This window comes from Felis catus, chromosome F2 (assembly GCF_018350175.1).
Source record: "Felis catus isolate Fca126 chromosome F2, F.catus_Fca126_mat1.0, whole genome shotgun sequence".
NCBI classification, from domain to species: Eukaryota; Metazoa; Chordata; class Mammalia; order Carnivora; family Felidae; genus Felis; species Felis catus.
Genome location: NC_058385.1, coordinates 81,600,724 through 81,614,603, shown reverse-complemented (window position 1 = coordinate 81,614,603; position 13,880 = coordinate 81,600,724). Strand labels below are relative to the sequence as shown.

Genomic DNA, 13,880 nt, shown 5'->3' with positions numbered 1-13,880 from the left:
GGCAGTTTGGGACTTGTAGTCCTGAGGCGCACGCCGTCCACGGCGCGGCGAGGCTCGAGTGGCCATTGGCTGGCGCAAGGCGCCGAGGCCGATGGGACTGGCGGGTGGGGCGCGGGGGGCGGTCTCGCGGCGTTCGCCCGGCGCGGGAGAGGTCGTCACGTGATGTTTGGGTCCCGGCTCCGCCCCCTGCACCGCCCCTCCTGCCGAGAGCGAGCGGAGCGCGCCCGCGAACCACCCCGGCCCAGGTGAGGTGGCGGGGTCAGGCCGCGGGGCCAGGCAGAGCCAGGGGGGCCCTTCCGGGAAGGGCGCGCGGCCCGAGGTGTGGGGGTGCGGGGGTCGGGGGTCGGGAGGGGCGCGCGGTGCCTGCGGGGGCGGGGCGAGGGGGTGGGGCCTCCGAGGGAGGGGCTGGCCGCGGGAGGGGGCGGGGCCGGCGCGGGGCGTGGTCAAAAGGGGGCGTGGTCTCGGCGGGAGGCCCGGGTGGACGGGGGCGGGGCGGACGGGAGGGCCGGGGGCGCTCCGGCTCCGCCCCCAGGGCGCCCTTGCTGGGACCCACCTGAGGGCGCATGCGCGCGGTCTCCCTGAGGGCCTCGGTTCCCACTTGTGGGGCGCAGGGGGCGGCCCTCAGCCACAAGGCCTCGGGGGCGGCCCCTCCGCGCCTTTCTGCCCTCAGCCACGTTTGGCTTACGAGGCGGCTCCCGGTTCTGAGCGCGAGGTCCTCCCGCCCGAGTAGTCTGCAGGTGACCAGGTGTGACCTGGCCCCGTGGGAGCCCAGCTGGGGCCTCCTGTCGGGGACCTCCCTCACTGCTCCGGGGCCCGGGGCTCCGTGTGCGCCGTCCGGCGTGGTGGCAGCAGCCACGCGTGGCACAGGTATGGAACGCTGCCCCGTCGCAGAAAGTTCTGCGGGCCTGGCCGCTGGACGAGATAGGCCTCTGCCGTCGCAGCCTCACCTGGCCCCCTCCCTCCGCTGCCCGCCTCGGCCCTGCTCCTAGTTCTGGGGGCTGGGCGGCTCTCCTGACTACCCCTCCCGCCAGGGTTTGCCTCCCTGCCTTTCTGGCTTCTTCTGTTCTGTCACTGCCACGTGTGTGTGCCGTCCCTGGGAGGCAGGGATGGGGGTTCTCCACTCTACCCTAGCAGGGGCACCGAGTTTGGGTGAAAGACACAGGTGACGCTCGTCAGTCTTGCAGTGTCGAGTCTGTTTAAGAGGGTACTCTGGTGAGGTTCAGCCTCTCCTGTGCTGGGTCCTCGGTAGAAATCTGGTGCAGCAAATGCCTGCCCAGGACAGCACGGGATCAGGAGCCAAGTCGCCATTGCAGGCGGCTGTGGGAGATGGGCAGATCCGAGAAGGCTTCCTGGAAGAGTGGTGCTTCAGCCAGGCCACCTCCACATCTGTCCTCCGTTGGCCTGGCTGCCCTGTGTCCAGATGACTTCCCTGTGTGGGTGAGATGGGTGCCTGGCCACAGGAGCTGCTGTCTGCTGGCTCACAGGCCGGCAGGCGTCCTTAAGCCCCTTCTCCAGCTCCCTGCAGTCTGCAGGGTGAAGGTCGGGGTGTGGCTGCTGCCTGTCCCTCCAGTCACATCTTCCACGGCCTGCTTCAGGTACCCAGCCAGTTCGGATGCTTTGTTTCCTGCATCCCACGTCTTTTTTTCACCAACATGACAGTTAGGTCCTCTGCTTGGAATGCCCTAGTGTTCCTGATATCCCCTTTGGAACCTTCCTGTCCCCTGCCTCCCCTGGATGAGGTTCACCCACAGGCTCGTGGCCCAGGGCCCCGGTGCTTAGCTTGCCTTCTCTGCTGCACTGAAGTGATCCGTCTGTGTGTGTGTGTGTGTTTATCTCGCACACGTGGCTGAGAGCCCCTGGGGCATAGGGACCTCTGTCTTGGTCACCCTTGCATCTTGGGTGCCTAGCCCAGAGTCTGGAGTGGTGTGGGCGCCCAGCAGGCTGCAGTGAGAGAGTGGACTGGTGACACAGAGCAGCAAAGAGTGCATGGTGAGAAATGCAGTCATGGCTGGGCGTGTGTTCAAGACGAGGGGAAGCTAGAGGCAAGGAGGCCGGCTTACCTTTCGGTTACCTTCCGGTTGGGGAGAGAAGACTCGTACTGGACCAAGCACACCCTGGGCCCTTAACGACAAGGATGGATGTGTGCTGCAGGGTCCCAGAGAAAGGGGGGGGTCTTCCCGGGGTCCCAGAGAAGGGGGGGTCTTCCCGGGGTCCCAGAGAAGGGGGGGGGGCTTCCCGGGGTCCCAGAGAAGGGGGAGGGCTTCCCAGGGTCCCAGAGAAGGGGGAGTCTTCCCGGGTTCCCAGAGAAGGGGGGGTCTTCCCGGGGTCCCAGAGAAGGGGGGGTCTTCCCGGGGTCCCAGAGAAGGGGGGGTCTTCCCGGGGTCCCAGAGAAGGGGGGGGTCTTCCCAGGGTCCCAGAGAAGGGAGGGGTCTTCCCGGGGTCCCAGAGAAGGGGGAGTCTTCCCGGGGTCCCGGGGGGGGTCTTCCCAGGGTCCCAGAGAAGGGAGGAGTCTTCCCGGGGTCCCAGAGAAGGGGGGGCCTTCCCGGGGTCCCAGAGAAGGGGGAGTCTTCCCGGGGTCCCAGAGAAGGGGGAGTCTTCCCGGGGTCCCAGAGAAGGGGGGGGGTCTTCCCGGGGTCGCAGAGAAGGGAGGGGTCTTTCCAGGGTCGCAGAGAAGGGGGGCTTCGCAGGTCACGGGCTTTGAGCCGGCCAGGCAGCATGGTGATGTTTGGTCGGCCAGAAAGGGTGGGTGGGTGTCGTGGGGGTGTAACACTAGTCGTACCTGCCGTGCTCACGTGGTGCTCTGGGGGCCAGGCTCTGGTCCTCAGCTGTTTAGGCTCCATAGCTCAGTTCATTTCCACAGTGAGCCCGGGACAGGGCCTCTTATGTTTTCATAGTACAGATGAAGAAACTGAGGCACAGGAAAGGAGACTTTCCCCAAGTCCCTTAACTGTGAAGTCCTGAGGTACCACCCATCCAGCCTGGGACACCGATGCTTCCAAGGTTTGGGCACCTTGTTGTTACTCCTGTTTGGGGTGTGAACAGCTGGCCCAGGCTGAGGCCTGATTGATTGATTGAATTACTTATTTATTTACTTACTTAACTTACACGCTGTGTGCGTGGTCAGTGGATCCGTCCTGACTGCCGTGTGTGTGCAAGTGGAACTAGGTGTGCGGCTCAGGGCAGCTGGAGTCGATGCCGTTTGTCAGAATCCGGTTTGGCTGGCGACAGTCAGGACAGACTCGCTGGTAATCTGAAGCTGGGCGTCCTGTTGGACTCTGGTTCTGCGCCCCTGGCCGCCCCGCGCTGCCTGTCTCCTGAGCCCACCCCGGGCCTGTGCCGCAGCCTGGGTGACAGAGCAGACAGACCAAAGGGACGGGGTGGGGGCCCTCCTGCGCGGCCAAACGTCTGGTGGTTCAGCATTGGTGCCGGCCTGTGCTTCTGCGCCCTGCCGTGAGCAGCCTGATCCCGCTTGGGTGTGCAGAGGCAGGTGACGAGAGTTACTGTACCTGTTGCCAGGTGACGGCCTGGGGCCCAGGGAGGGCTCCTCCTGCACCCGAGCTGGGCCTCCGTGGCAGATGCAGCTGGCTTGCCCCCCGACCCCCCACCCACGGGAGCCGCACCTCTGAATGCCCGTCTGTGGGCCGGGCCTGGAGCCGGTGGCTGCTGGTGGTTGTTTGTTGAAGAAGTGAGGTTGGTTGTGACAGAGCCGGCTGGAACCTGCGGTCAGCGCTCCTGTGGAGCCAGGGAACCTCTCCTAGGAAGGGAGTTAGTTGTCTTGGTCCACATCCCGGTGGAGAAAACAGGACTCACCAATGAGCCGAACCCGGTGCCTTGCAGGTGCCTGAGCCAGCCGAGCAACGGGGACAGTGGTGTCTCCCGGGGGCCCTCGGTTCCGGGCGTTCCCTGCAGTCCAGGGCTGTCCTCCGCAGTCTGTTACAGCTATGGGATTGTCCCCGTCAGCCCGAAACCCTAGTAAGGGCTGGGACAGGTGTAAAGTAAAGGAAAGGTGATTCCACGCTTGGCTTCAAACCCAAACCACGCTGGGGGGAGCCCTTCCCCGCTTGTAGGTCCGCCCTAGGCTTGGGGAAGCCTCGTCAGGACTCGACCCAGTTTGGGGGGCTGCAGGTGTCCTTACAGGTGTGCTGGGCCGGTGCCTGAATGCACAGGATCTCTGGCAGGGCCCCTCCCACGATCTCTGCTCAGGGCTGCCATCTGAGATGTGGAACACTCTTCAGGGAGTTTCGAAGGCCGGGTCTTGCACAGAGGCTCAGGGTACGTGGTGAGCAGCTGGGGGCCACCCCGATGGCTTTCCTGGCGTCCTCAAGGATGCTGCCGTGCATATGTCACAGAGTGAGGTCACAGTGAGTGGTCAGCAAGGGTGTAGAGAGGGCTCCCGCTCTGCGTGTGGCTGTGGGTGGGGCTGGAGGGTCTGGGTACATACCTGGGAAGGGGTCCTGGGTGTTGGTGAGGCCTCAGCTGACTCTTGAAAGCTGAGCGTCATCCGGGCTCGGGGGCGGGAAGGAGGCTGCAGGCAGCAGGAGACACGAGGGAAGGCATAAAGGTGTGCAGGTCTCCCACAGGCCAGCCCGGCTGAGGATCGCTGGGGGAACTAGGCTGGGGGGCGGGGCAGGGGTCTGGGCCAGATGGCACCCGGGGCTGGTGGTGGGAGGCTGCCGGGGGCAGTGGGAGGTCCAGGCCTGTAGGCCCCGTGGCTCAGTATCATGTGGCTGGGTCCGTGGTGGTGTAACAGTGCTGCAGATCCCCTCGGTGGAGGGATCACGGGCCGGGGATCGGGATGGCGGGGTGCTCGCGGGGTTCCTGCTTTGGGAGAGCAGAGCCTGGTGGTCACGCTGACCCCACGAGCCCCCAGCCCGGAGCTCTGGCCCGGTAAACCTTTACTGTTTTCTTTAATGGATCGACGGGAAATGGTCTTATTTTCTGTCTCTGATGTCCCCTGAGAGGGGACTGGGACCGGCCCTGACTGAGTTAGCATCCTGCTACGGAAACAGTTGAGGCCCTGCAGATGTGGCAGCCCAGGGTCTTAGTTGTAGCGTGCTGACTGATGTCCTCATTAGTGTGTCCCCGAGCTGGCCCTTTGTGGTCCTGCAGCCATCCGGGCAGCGGGGGCCGTCGCAGGGGCGGACACTGAAGCCCTGGGGTGGGGGAGGGGTGCCCAGGGTGCGGGGAGGGGGCTGCTGTGGGGCTGAGGGAGTGCCCCCCTTCTGAGTGACCTCGGGCTGGACCCCCCTTCGGAGGGCCGGCTCTGCTGGACGGGGAAGGTGAGGTGTGGGTCGTTTTCAAGTTGGATTAGCAGGAATGTGGGGGGACCGACCGTAGTCACCCCTGTTTATTGACCTCTGGTGTCTGCCTGGCCCCTGCTGGGCTCCTTGTGTTCCTCAGATCAGGAGACTTCCCCGGGCTGGGTGGCTCATCCACAGGCACAGGCCCATAAGGGACCCGTCTGGTCATCCCTGAGCTGCCCCGTCTGCCCCGCATTCTTGTCCCACCGCTTGGGGACTGGAAGGCGCCTCCGCCCTGAAGGATGCCCTGTGAGTTAGTGGCCATGTTAATGGTGCCGTGATTATGTTATACAGACTTAATCCTGGGCCCCTCTCCCGTTTGGAGCAGCCGCCAGGCTCATTCTAAAGGAGAGCTTGGCAAAGGTCTGAGGGCTTTAGGGACTCCAGGTACCAAAGTGCAAACTAGCACCTGGGGACTGGAGGCCGAGGCGGACCAGTGAGGCTGGATGGAAGGGGGTGGGGGGATGGAATGAGCTCATTGGTGGCTGGTGGCTGGCTCTCCTCGACCCACAGAAAGATGTCCTGTCACTGAGTCGGCATTCTCAGGGCTTTGGGGCCTGGTGCCACGCTTCGGCACCCACCTGTTCACATGTGTCCTCCTGTCCCCCGGGGCAGACCCTGGGTGTGGTCTGAGGGGTGCAGACTGGGCCCGCAGAGGATACTGGGGCTGCAGGGTGGCTGTGACGGAGGAGGGGGGATGGCCTCTGGGGAAGATGGCGGGGGGGGCAGACAGGCACCCTGAGGGACAGTGGGGGCATTAAGGTGCTGGACAGAGGCAGCACGGAGGAGATGGGTGCACCCCCGGCCACCTTTGGCTGCCTTCCACTGGGATCCATAATCCATCCCAGCCAAGTCTTTGGAAGGGGGCATGTTTTTGAACCAGCAGCCCGGAATCAGCCTTCCCCCACATTAGACCCACTCAGCACAACAGCCCCCTTCCCGGGCTGGGCTCCTGCTCCGCACCGGCTTTTTAGCAGCTGTGCTGACGAGGAGTCGAGGAGTCGGACTCATTACTCAGGTCTGACCTCCTTCCCCTGCCGCGTCACCCACAGTGAGGGCGCTAATGAGTGTGGGCCGGTGGTGGGGGCAGAGCCCCGTCTCCTCCTTCCTGGTCCCGGGTCCAGAGAGTCTGCAGCCTCCAGCCGGGGCTCCTCGCTCATTCCTCATGCTGTGGCTGTCCTTGCCGAGGCGTGGTGCTGCTCGGTCCGTCCCTCTCCTGCGGGCAGCACTTGGGGGGTGCTCGCACGGTAGGGCCGCCTCCCTCCCTCGGCTTTGCGGCTCCTCGCCGTCTGACCTGATCACCTTTCCGGCCTTCGGTCAGCCTGCCCGGCCGACTTCTTGGCCTCCCGAGCCAGATGTCAGCTCTGCTGTCTGTCTGTCTGTCTGTCTGTCTGGAACAGCTGGTGCCAGCCCTGCCGGGTGGTCCCCTCCAGGTGAAGGCTGGGTTGAGTTCTGCTGTCTGGAAGCCTGCCCCGTCTGTGGGGCCTGCTTGAGTCCTTCGGGAGGGCAGGGCACACAGAGTCTCACCTGGCTGGTTCCTCGCTGCCCGTGGTGTTGGGCTCCCCGTGCGCTCCCCTGGGTCACCCGTGGCCCCAGGTAGGGATTGGCACATAGTAGGCGCTCGATAGACACTTGTGCAAGCACCAGCTAGCAGTTGGAAAGGGCTGTTACCCTCTTCTGGGCCCCTGGTGCACCTGGGGTCACCCCCACATCTCCAGCGGGTGGGAAGCTGTGAGGGGCACGGAGAGCATGGGTGGGCCAGCCCTGAGCAGGTTACTCACATGTGCCGTGTGCACTCCTCACAGCAAAAGGAGAGGGCTGCTTGGAGCTGGAATCGCGGTGGGGTGGGGTGGGGGAGGGGTGACTCCCAGCTCCCTGCTTCCCAGGACAGGGGTGAGCCGGCCGCCACGGACCTTTGGCAGGTGGGTGATGTGTGCACAGTGCCGCGGGGGCCCTGAGGAGTGCCTCAGGCTGTGAGCTGAGTGCATGGTGGGTGGTCTTTGTGTCACTGATGGGAGCAGGGCAGTGGGCAGGTCCCTTCTCTTGGACTGCGAGAGGGGACTTCGTTCTCCCAAGGCCGGAAGCAAGCTCGGCAGAGCTGGGAGTGGAAGCCCGCGTGTCGGCCGTGGAATCTGGGGTCTGTCTTTCGCCGGCTGCCCCGTGGCACTGTGGAGCCTGGAGTGTGGAGAGCTGCTAGGCCAGCAGGCTTGACATCGCTCACTGGGACCAGGCATGGGGGCTCTAGTCACCCCTGCCCTGTGCGCCCCCTCCCGTTACCCAGAACAGCTCTGGATTCATGTGTCACCTGTACTTTCCAGTACCGTGCGTCCGAAGGAGGGATTCTGTCACCGGGGACAGTTGTGAACCTGGTTCGGCATTCATGGTACACGCGGGGAGCAGAGGCCAGAGCTGCCTGCCCCTGTGGCCCCAGCCGTGCCCGGCCTCCCGGTCTGACAGCACGTTGGGGCAGACCACCTGCTACCTCTGTGCCTCTGGCCACCTGCAGGAGGGTGTGGAGGCCATCGTGGGAGAGGGGCCCCACGGGCAGCACGGAGGAGGGCCAGGTTGGCGGGGGTGAGGTCAGACAGACGGGTGTAGGCGCGGATGTGATTGGGCGGGTGGGGGTCCTAAGGGTACAGGCTGGCTCTCGCCGCCGTAGGTAACAGCGTCCCCCAGGCGATCCCCCAGGGATTGGCGGGACGGGCTCGGTGCCGTCAGAGACCCAGGCTGACCGAGCAGCCACCGTTGAGAATGTAGCCTTCCCGCCACAGGGAAAGAACTCTGGGGCTCTGGTCCTGGGAACTAAACGCTTGGCTCAGAAGGGAGCTGGGTTGCTTTTGTTCCCAACTCGTTGTCCGGAAGGACTCCGGTGGCTCTGCCTCAGGGGGCCGGGGACAGTGGTGCCGCCCTGCTTCCCGAGGGAGGGAACCAGACTTGGCGGCCAGCTCTGCTGATGCTCACACCGCTTGGCCAGGCGACTTTGTGCATTTGGAAGACCACCCTTCTCTCCTGGGCTTCCTCCCTCTTCCTCCTGGGGGGGTCCCCTGTGCACAGAGAGCTTGGGCCCTGTCTAGTCCCACATTCCAGGAGGCAGGTGCTCAGGAAACCAGCTCAGATTGAATATGGCCCCTGCTCTGTCCACTCAGTGACTCCGGGCACGGGGACGGACAGCCTGGTGCCTTTTTTCTGTTACGTGTTTAATTTCGTGACAATGGTACACTCACATGTAGCTGTGAGAAAGAGAAAGAATTCTGAGCCATCCTGTGGACCCTTCCCCGCGGTGGTGTCTTGCAAAGCCGTCGTGTGCTGTCACACCCAGGATTGCAGTTCAAGCACAGGCTGTTTTCCTTTCTGCCGCCGAGAGGACCCCTCTCTTGTGGCTGTTTTACAGCCACGCCCATCTTCCTGCCCTGCCCCCCCCCCCCCCAACTCCTGGGACCGGCCAATCCGCCCTTCTTGCTCCAGTGTCACGTCAAGAGTGTCACCTAAACGGAGTCCCGTATGGCATGTTTCCTCTGGGGACTGGCTCTGTCCCTTGGCATAGCTCCCTGGAGATTTCCCAAGGTTGCCACACGTGTCAGTAGTCTGTTTCTTTTCGTGACTGAGTCCTGCTCTGCGGTGTGGATGCACCGCAGGGAACCCTGCCGGTGCCCTCGCATTTCTGCACTTCGAACGGTTTATGTGGTCCGCGAGCACGCACGCAGCCCAGAGTTCCGAGTCTCCCCATGGCAGCCGGCCCCGTCCTCCGCTCCACAGGTGACACTGTTCCTGGTTTCTGATACACGCTGCCTGGTCTATGAACATCAGTATCAGCCAAACATTTTTCCTTTGTGTCTCGCGAGTCGTGTGCTGACAAGTCTGTGCGCCTTGGTGTTTGTTTCCTCCTTCTAAACAGAATGTCCTGGAGACCTTTCTATATTGACACAGAGGGCTTCTCTTTTTCCTTTTGAACACAGCTACGGGGTGTTTCCAGCACGGATGTGCCAGAATCAACTCGGTAGTCCTTTGTTGGTGCCAACGTAGGCGCTTTCCGGTCCTCGCGTGTTACGGAAGGAACAGCCTTCGTCCCTGTTTAAGGACAGTGTGTGTGCAGGGTCGGTGCCCTGCAGTGCCGACTCTGGCCCAGAGAGACATGCTTTTTGGGTGATGAGGCACACTGCCAACCCGCCTTCCCGAGCGCAGTGTGTTTTGTGCCCCGGGAAGGCCGAGAGGCGCCCGACTGCCCCCGTGCTCTCCGTGCCGGCAGTGAGCAAGCTTCAGATAGGGACGCGTCTGGATTCCCTTCATTAGGAATGAGTGTGCTATCTTTTTATACATCAAAGAGTCATTTGTATTTTGTGCACTTTGTTTCTTTGTTCGTTTTTACAAAGCGTGTTGTTGATCTTTTTCCTATAGCCTATGGAAATTAGCTCTTTGAGTGTCAGATGCATTAGGTCACTTGCCTTCTCTGGTTATTGTTTCTCTTTCGCCATCCAGAAGCTCTTCTGTGGTTCAGTTCATCAACCTTTATATCGTGGCTTTGGATTTCGAGTACAGTTAACAAGGGCTGCTTTTCGCGTTTACAAAGCAATGCAGTTTTCTCCTAGTGTTCGCTGTTTTATTTTTAAAGTTTCTATCCGTGTGTCTGTTACGGTGTGTGGTGTGAGGTACGAGTCCGACTAGCCTTTTCCAGATGCTTCAGCAGGAGTCCCATCCAGATGGTCTTACCCTGCCAGTTTTAGGTTCTAGCTTAGTCATGCCCTGAATTCCCATCTCTGTTTAGGTTTTTCTTAAAGGTGTGTTTTTTTCCTAACGGCGAGAACACTCAGCGCGAAGCCTGCTGTCCTAAACGCAGGTGTACAAAGCGTGTTGCTGACCAGAGGCACGGTGTCGTAGAGCCCATCTCTCGGCTGTACTCGTCTCGCTCGACCGAAGCTTTGTGTCCGTTGATTAGCAGCTCCCGGTTTCCCCCTCCGCTCAGTCCCGGCCGCCGTGCCCCTGACTCCGTGAATTTGGCTCGTTCAGATGCGTCATGTAATGCCGTCATGCGGTGTTTGTCCTGTGACTGGCCGATGGCACTGAGCACGGCGTCCTCACGGCTCATCTGTGCTGGCACGTGTTACAGACCTTCCTTCTTTCTCGAGGCTGAATAGCATTCCATGGTATGGAGGTGCCGTTTCTCTGTGGATGGGTGTGGAGGTGGTTTCTGTATCGGCCCCTGTGAACGGTGCTGCCGTGAGCATGGGAGTGCTACCCTCTCTTTGCGACATCCTGATTCCAGTTCTTTTGGGTAAATACGGAGACGTGGGGTTGCTGGGTCATTTGGTAGTTCTAGTTTTATTCTTTTGAGGAAGCTCCACGCTGTTTTGCACAGTGGCCGTGCCGTTTTGCATTAACCGCGTGTACAGATTGCGATTTCTCTACATCCTCCCCAATGCTTGTTAGCTTTTGGTTTTTTGATGGTCATCCTGACGGACACGAAGTAGTATCTCATACTGGTTTTGACTTCCATTTCCCTGGTAATTAGTGGCGTTGAGCGTTCTTTCACATATTTGTTGGCCATTTGTATGTCTTTTTGGAGAAATGTCTGTTCAAGTCCTCAGCCCGTTTTATAATTGAGTTATGTTATTATCTTTTACTGTTGAGCTGTAGCATTTCCTCGTATGGTTTGGAGATTAGCCCCTCATCAGATCTCTGGCTTGCACACGTCATATTCCTTGGGTGCCTTCTCACTCTGTTGACGGTTTGCTTGGGTCTGCAGACGCCTCTTAGTTTGATGAAGTGACATTTCTGTTTTTGTCGTCTTGTGCTCCATGAAGCCGTTGCCAAGGCCGATGTCACGAAGCTTCCCCCTAGGCTTTCTTCTAGGAGTTTTACAGTCTGGGTCTTATAAACCTTTGCATTTTTAATTTTGAGTTGGTTTTGTGCATGGTGTAAGATGGGGTCCAGTTTCATCTTTGCATGTGTGGCTTCAGTGCTCCCAGCACCTTTTGTTGAAGGGACTGTCCTTTCCCTGCCGTGTGTTCTCGGCATGTGTGTCGAAGGTCAGTTGGCTGTGTGGGCTTATTCCTGGGCTCTGTTGTGTTGGTCCGTATGTCTGTCTGCATGCTAGTTGCTACTGTTCAAACTTCTGTGGTTTTGTGATATATTTTGAAGTCCAGGCGTGTGATGTCTCCCAACTTTTCGCTCTTTGTTGACTTGACGGTGTTTGTTTTCTGCGAGCTGTTCCCTTGTCCGCATGTGCAGATGTAGACGCTGCTTCAGTTACTGACGCCTTACTGTGTGTTTTCACATCTCTGAGAACACAGTACTCGTCTGTCCTAATTGTGGGGGGCGTTTTCTAGATTGTCTTCACGTGGACTTTGAATTAGCTTGTCTGTTTGCCCAGCCCGTCCACCAAACACGCGTGCACACACTCAGAACCCCCAAACCAGCTTGGTTTCAGGTTGGTTTCAGGTTGGTTTCAGGTTGGACTTGTGGTGAAGCTGTAAGTTGACTCGGGAGAGTGACATCTTTGTGATCCCGAGACTTCCGCTCGACCTGTGGCTTATCTTCCCACTCGTTTTGGTCCCCTTTTGCGTTCTTCTTCAGCATCACCGCGCTTTCTTTGCAGGAAGTTTTGGCCTTTTTACCGCGAGGAGCCTTTTCCGTGCTGTCCTGTCTGCGTGAGTGTGTGCGAATCCTGTCGGTATCTGCATAAAACTCGGTCCCCTGCTACCTCGCTGGGCCCTCCTGTGGTTTCGTGTGGTTACCGTGGGTTCTCAGGTGTCCAGGCAGACAGAGCTGGCGGTGCTGTGTACCCCTCCCTCTCCGGTCTCGTCCCTGGCTTCTGCCTGTTACCAGTCGTGGGGGCCGGTTCCCGCACTGTTACCGTGACTAACTGCGGTTGTCATGGGCGCCTGGTGGGCGTGGCTTTTGGAGTAAGGTACAAATGTGTCACGAGCCCAGGAAGAGCCTGTCCTTTCTCTTGTGTTTTTTCTTTTGAAGCAAAAATCACCGTTGAAATTGGTCAATTCCCTTTCTGAAGATCAGGTGTGGGACAATCTCAGCACTTCTCTCCTCGGATACGTAAACGTAAGACCTCATACTGGTGGCGTCGCCGAGGGTGGCGCGCTCTTGACCCGGTGGACGTGCCTCGCGTGGTCTGATACGTAATGCGCGAAAGGGCCGCCCGGTGCTTCTGCTTTCGTTTACTTCAGCGTCCGTGTGCTGCTTGTCACAAGTAAGGTGGATCCGCGCCTTCTTCGGGGTTTCGTACCAGTGCTGCGCTTGCTTCCTGCAGGTCACTTAGGAATCTTCGGTGTTCTCAGGGCGCCTGGGGGACTCAGGCCGTTAAGCCTCCAAGTCTTGATTTCGGCTCAGCTCGTGATCTCACGGTTCGTGGGGTCGGGCCCCGTGTTGGGCTCTGCACTGATGGCACGGAGACTGCTTGGGATTCTCTCTTTCCCTCTCGCCCCCCTCAAAGTAAATAAATAAACATTAAAAAGAGAAAAAAAAATCTTGTGTGTTCTCAAGAATAGTTTGATAGCATTGAATTACATGGTCTTTTCACTTTTTATTATTTTTATTTTGAATGATGAGGTCTTTACGGGGCAAGTAGAGTTCCCCTGTGAAGCTTGTGGGGGAGGGAGCTGGGGCTTTTTTGTTAGTTTGTTTTGTTTCCGTTTTAAGAAAGAGAGTTCTTTTTTAAGTTTTCTCTGTTGGGGTCAGTCTTCTAAATCACGCACATTTTCCCAGACAAATATCAGTCTATCCAGGCTGCCAGATTAATTCACGTAGACTCGAGGAAAATGGTCTCTTATGAGTCTTTTAATTTTCTTGGTCTCTGGGGCTATTTCCCTCCCGTTTGCTCCCACCGCTGCTTGGTTGGGTTAGCTGCTACACTTGGCCGTTGAACTCAGTGGGGGGTGGGCTCACTGTCGCCCTGCACGGTCAGAAATCTGTGTGTAACCTGCACCTCCCCAGAAGCTTGGCCAGCGATGGCCGCCTGCTGGCTGGAAGCCTTCCTGAAGTCCGGACACCCCTTGTTCAAGGGCCGACCGTAGTGATTCTTTGATCACTCTCACTGTTCTTCACAGATTCGGCTTTAAGATGTTCTCGTTAAATTCATTTTTCTGCTTCTCTGCCTTGTAACTCATCGCTTTTCGCTTACAGTTAACTTCCTTTGCTTTTTTTCAGGTTGTCCGTTTTCTTCGGTGTTTGATTTGTATGCTTGATTCATTTGTTTATGTTCTTTTCCAAAAAGTGTTTCGTGTGGAAGAGCTTTTTCTTAAGTTCTGATCAAATATGTTTTCTGTATCATCACTGCTGGAAGCTCTGTGATTTTGGCTTATATTATCCTGTTTGGTCAAAGGATCGTTCAGGAGCAAGGTTTAAAATTTCCAAGTGACGTGCCTTTTGAGTCATTGGTTTTGTCATTAACGAAAGTTTTAGTTGCATTTTGATCAGGGAATACGGACTGTTCCCTTTTGGACTTTCTGGGTTTTATGCAGTTTTCCTTGTGGCCTTATGTGGGGTCTGTTTTTGTCACTGTGTCACAGGTGCTCGGAAAGAGGCTCTGTTTTCGAACCTGGATGTATGGAGGCTGATGTGTGTACCAGT

At 58.9% G+C, this 13,880-nt stretch overlaps 1 protein-coding gene and 1 long non-coding RNA gene across 17 annotated transcripts in view; one reads left to right on the top strand and one right to left on the bottom strand.

Moving 5' to 3' along the window:
- Positions 1–98: 98 nt before the first annotated feature.
- TSNARE1 (t-SNARE domain containing 1) overlaps positions 99–13,880 on the top strand; it is a 153,150-nt gene continuing 139,368 nt past the window's right edge. For 4 of the 13 annotated variants that reach the window (XM_023248697.2, XM_045049975.1, XM_045049974.1 and 1 more), the window contains exon 1: positions 462–867. In XM_023248697.2, the coding sequence (XP_023104465.2) occupies positions 564–867 (304 nt within the window). In that variant the 5' untranslated portion in view covers positions 462–563. Of the gene's footprint in view, positions 246–457; positions 868–13,880 lie in introns of those variants that run through there. The other 9 variants (XM_045049983.1, XM_045049977.1, XR_006592607.1 and 6 more) reach the window with 6 other exon arrangements.
- On the bottom strand, positions 813–4,313 carry LOC109496270. 4 transcript variants are annotated; one of them, XR_002739648.2, is made up of 5 exons: positions 4,136–4,313; positions 3,097–3,979; positions 2,780–2,908; positions 2,061–2,121; positions 813–1,941 (listed from the first exon to the last, which is right to left on the bottom strand). It is a non-coding gene; the product is annotated as an uncharacterized LOC109496270 (long non-coding RNA). The 4 variants fall into 4 exon arrangements; XR_006592614.1 differs by having other exon boundaries at positions 813–1,429; XR_006592613.1 differs by having other exon boundaries at positions 813–2,121; positions 3,097–3,343; positions 3,621–3,979.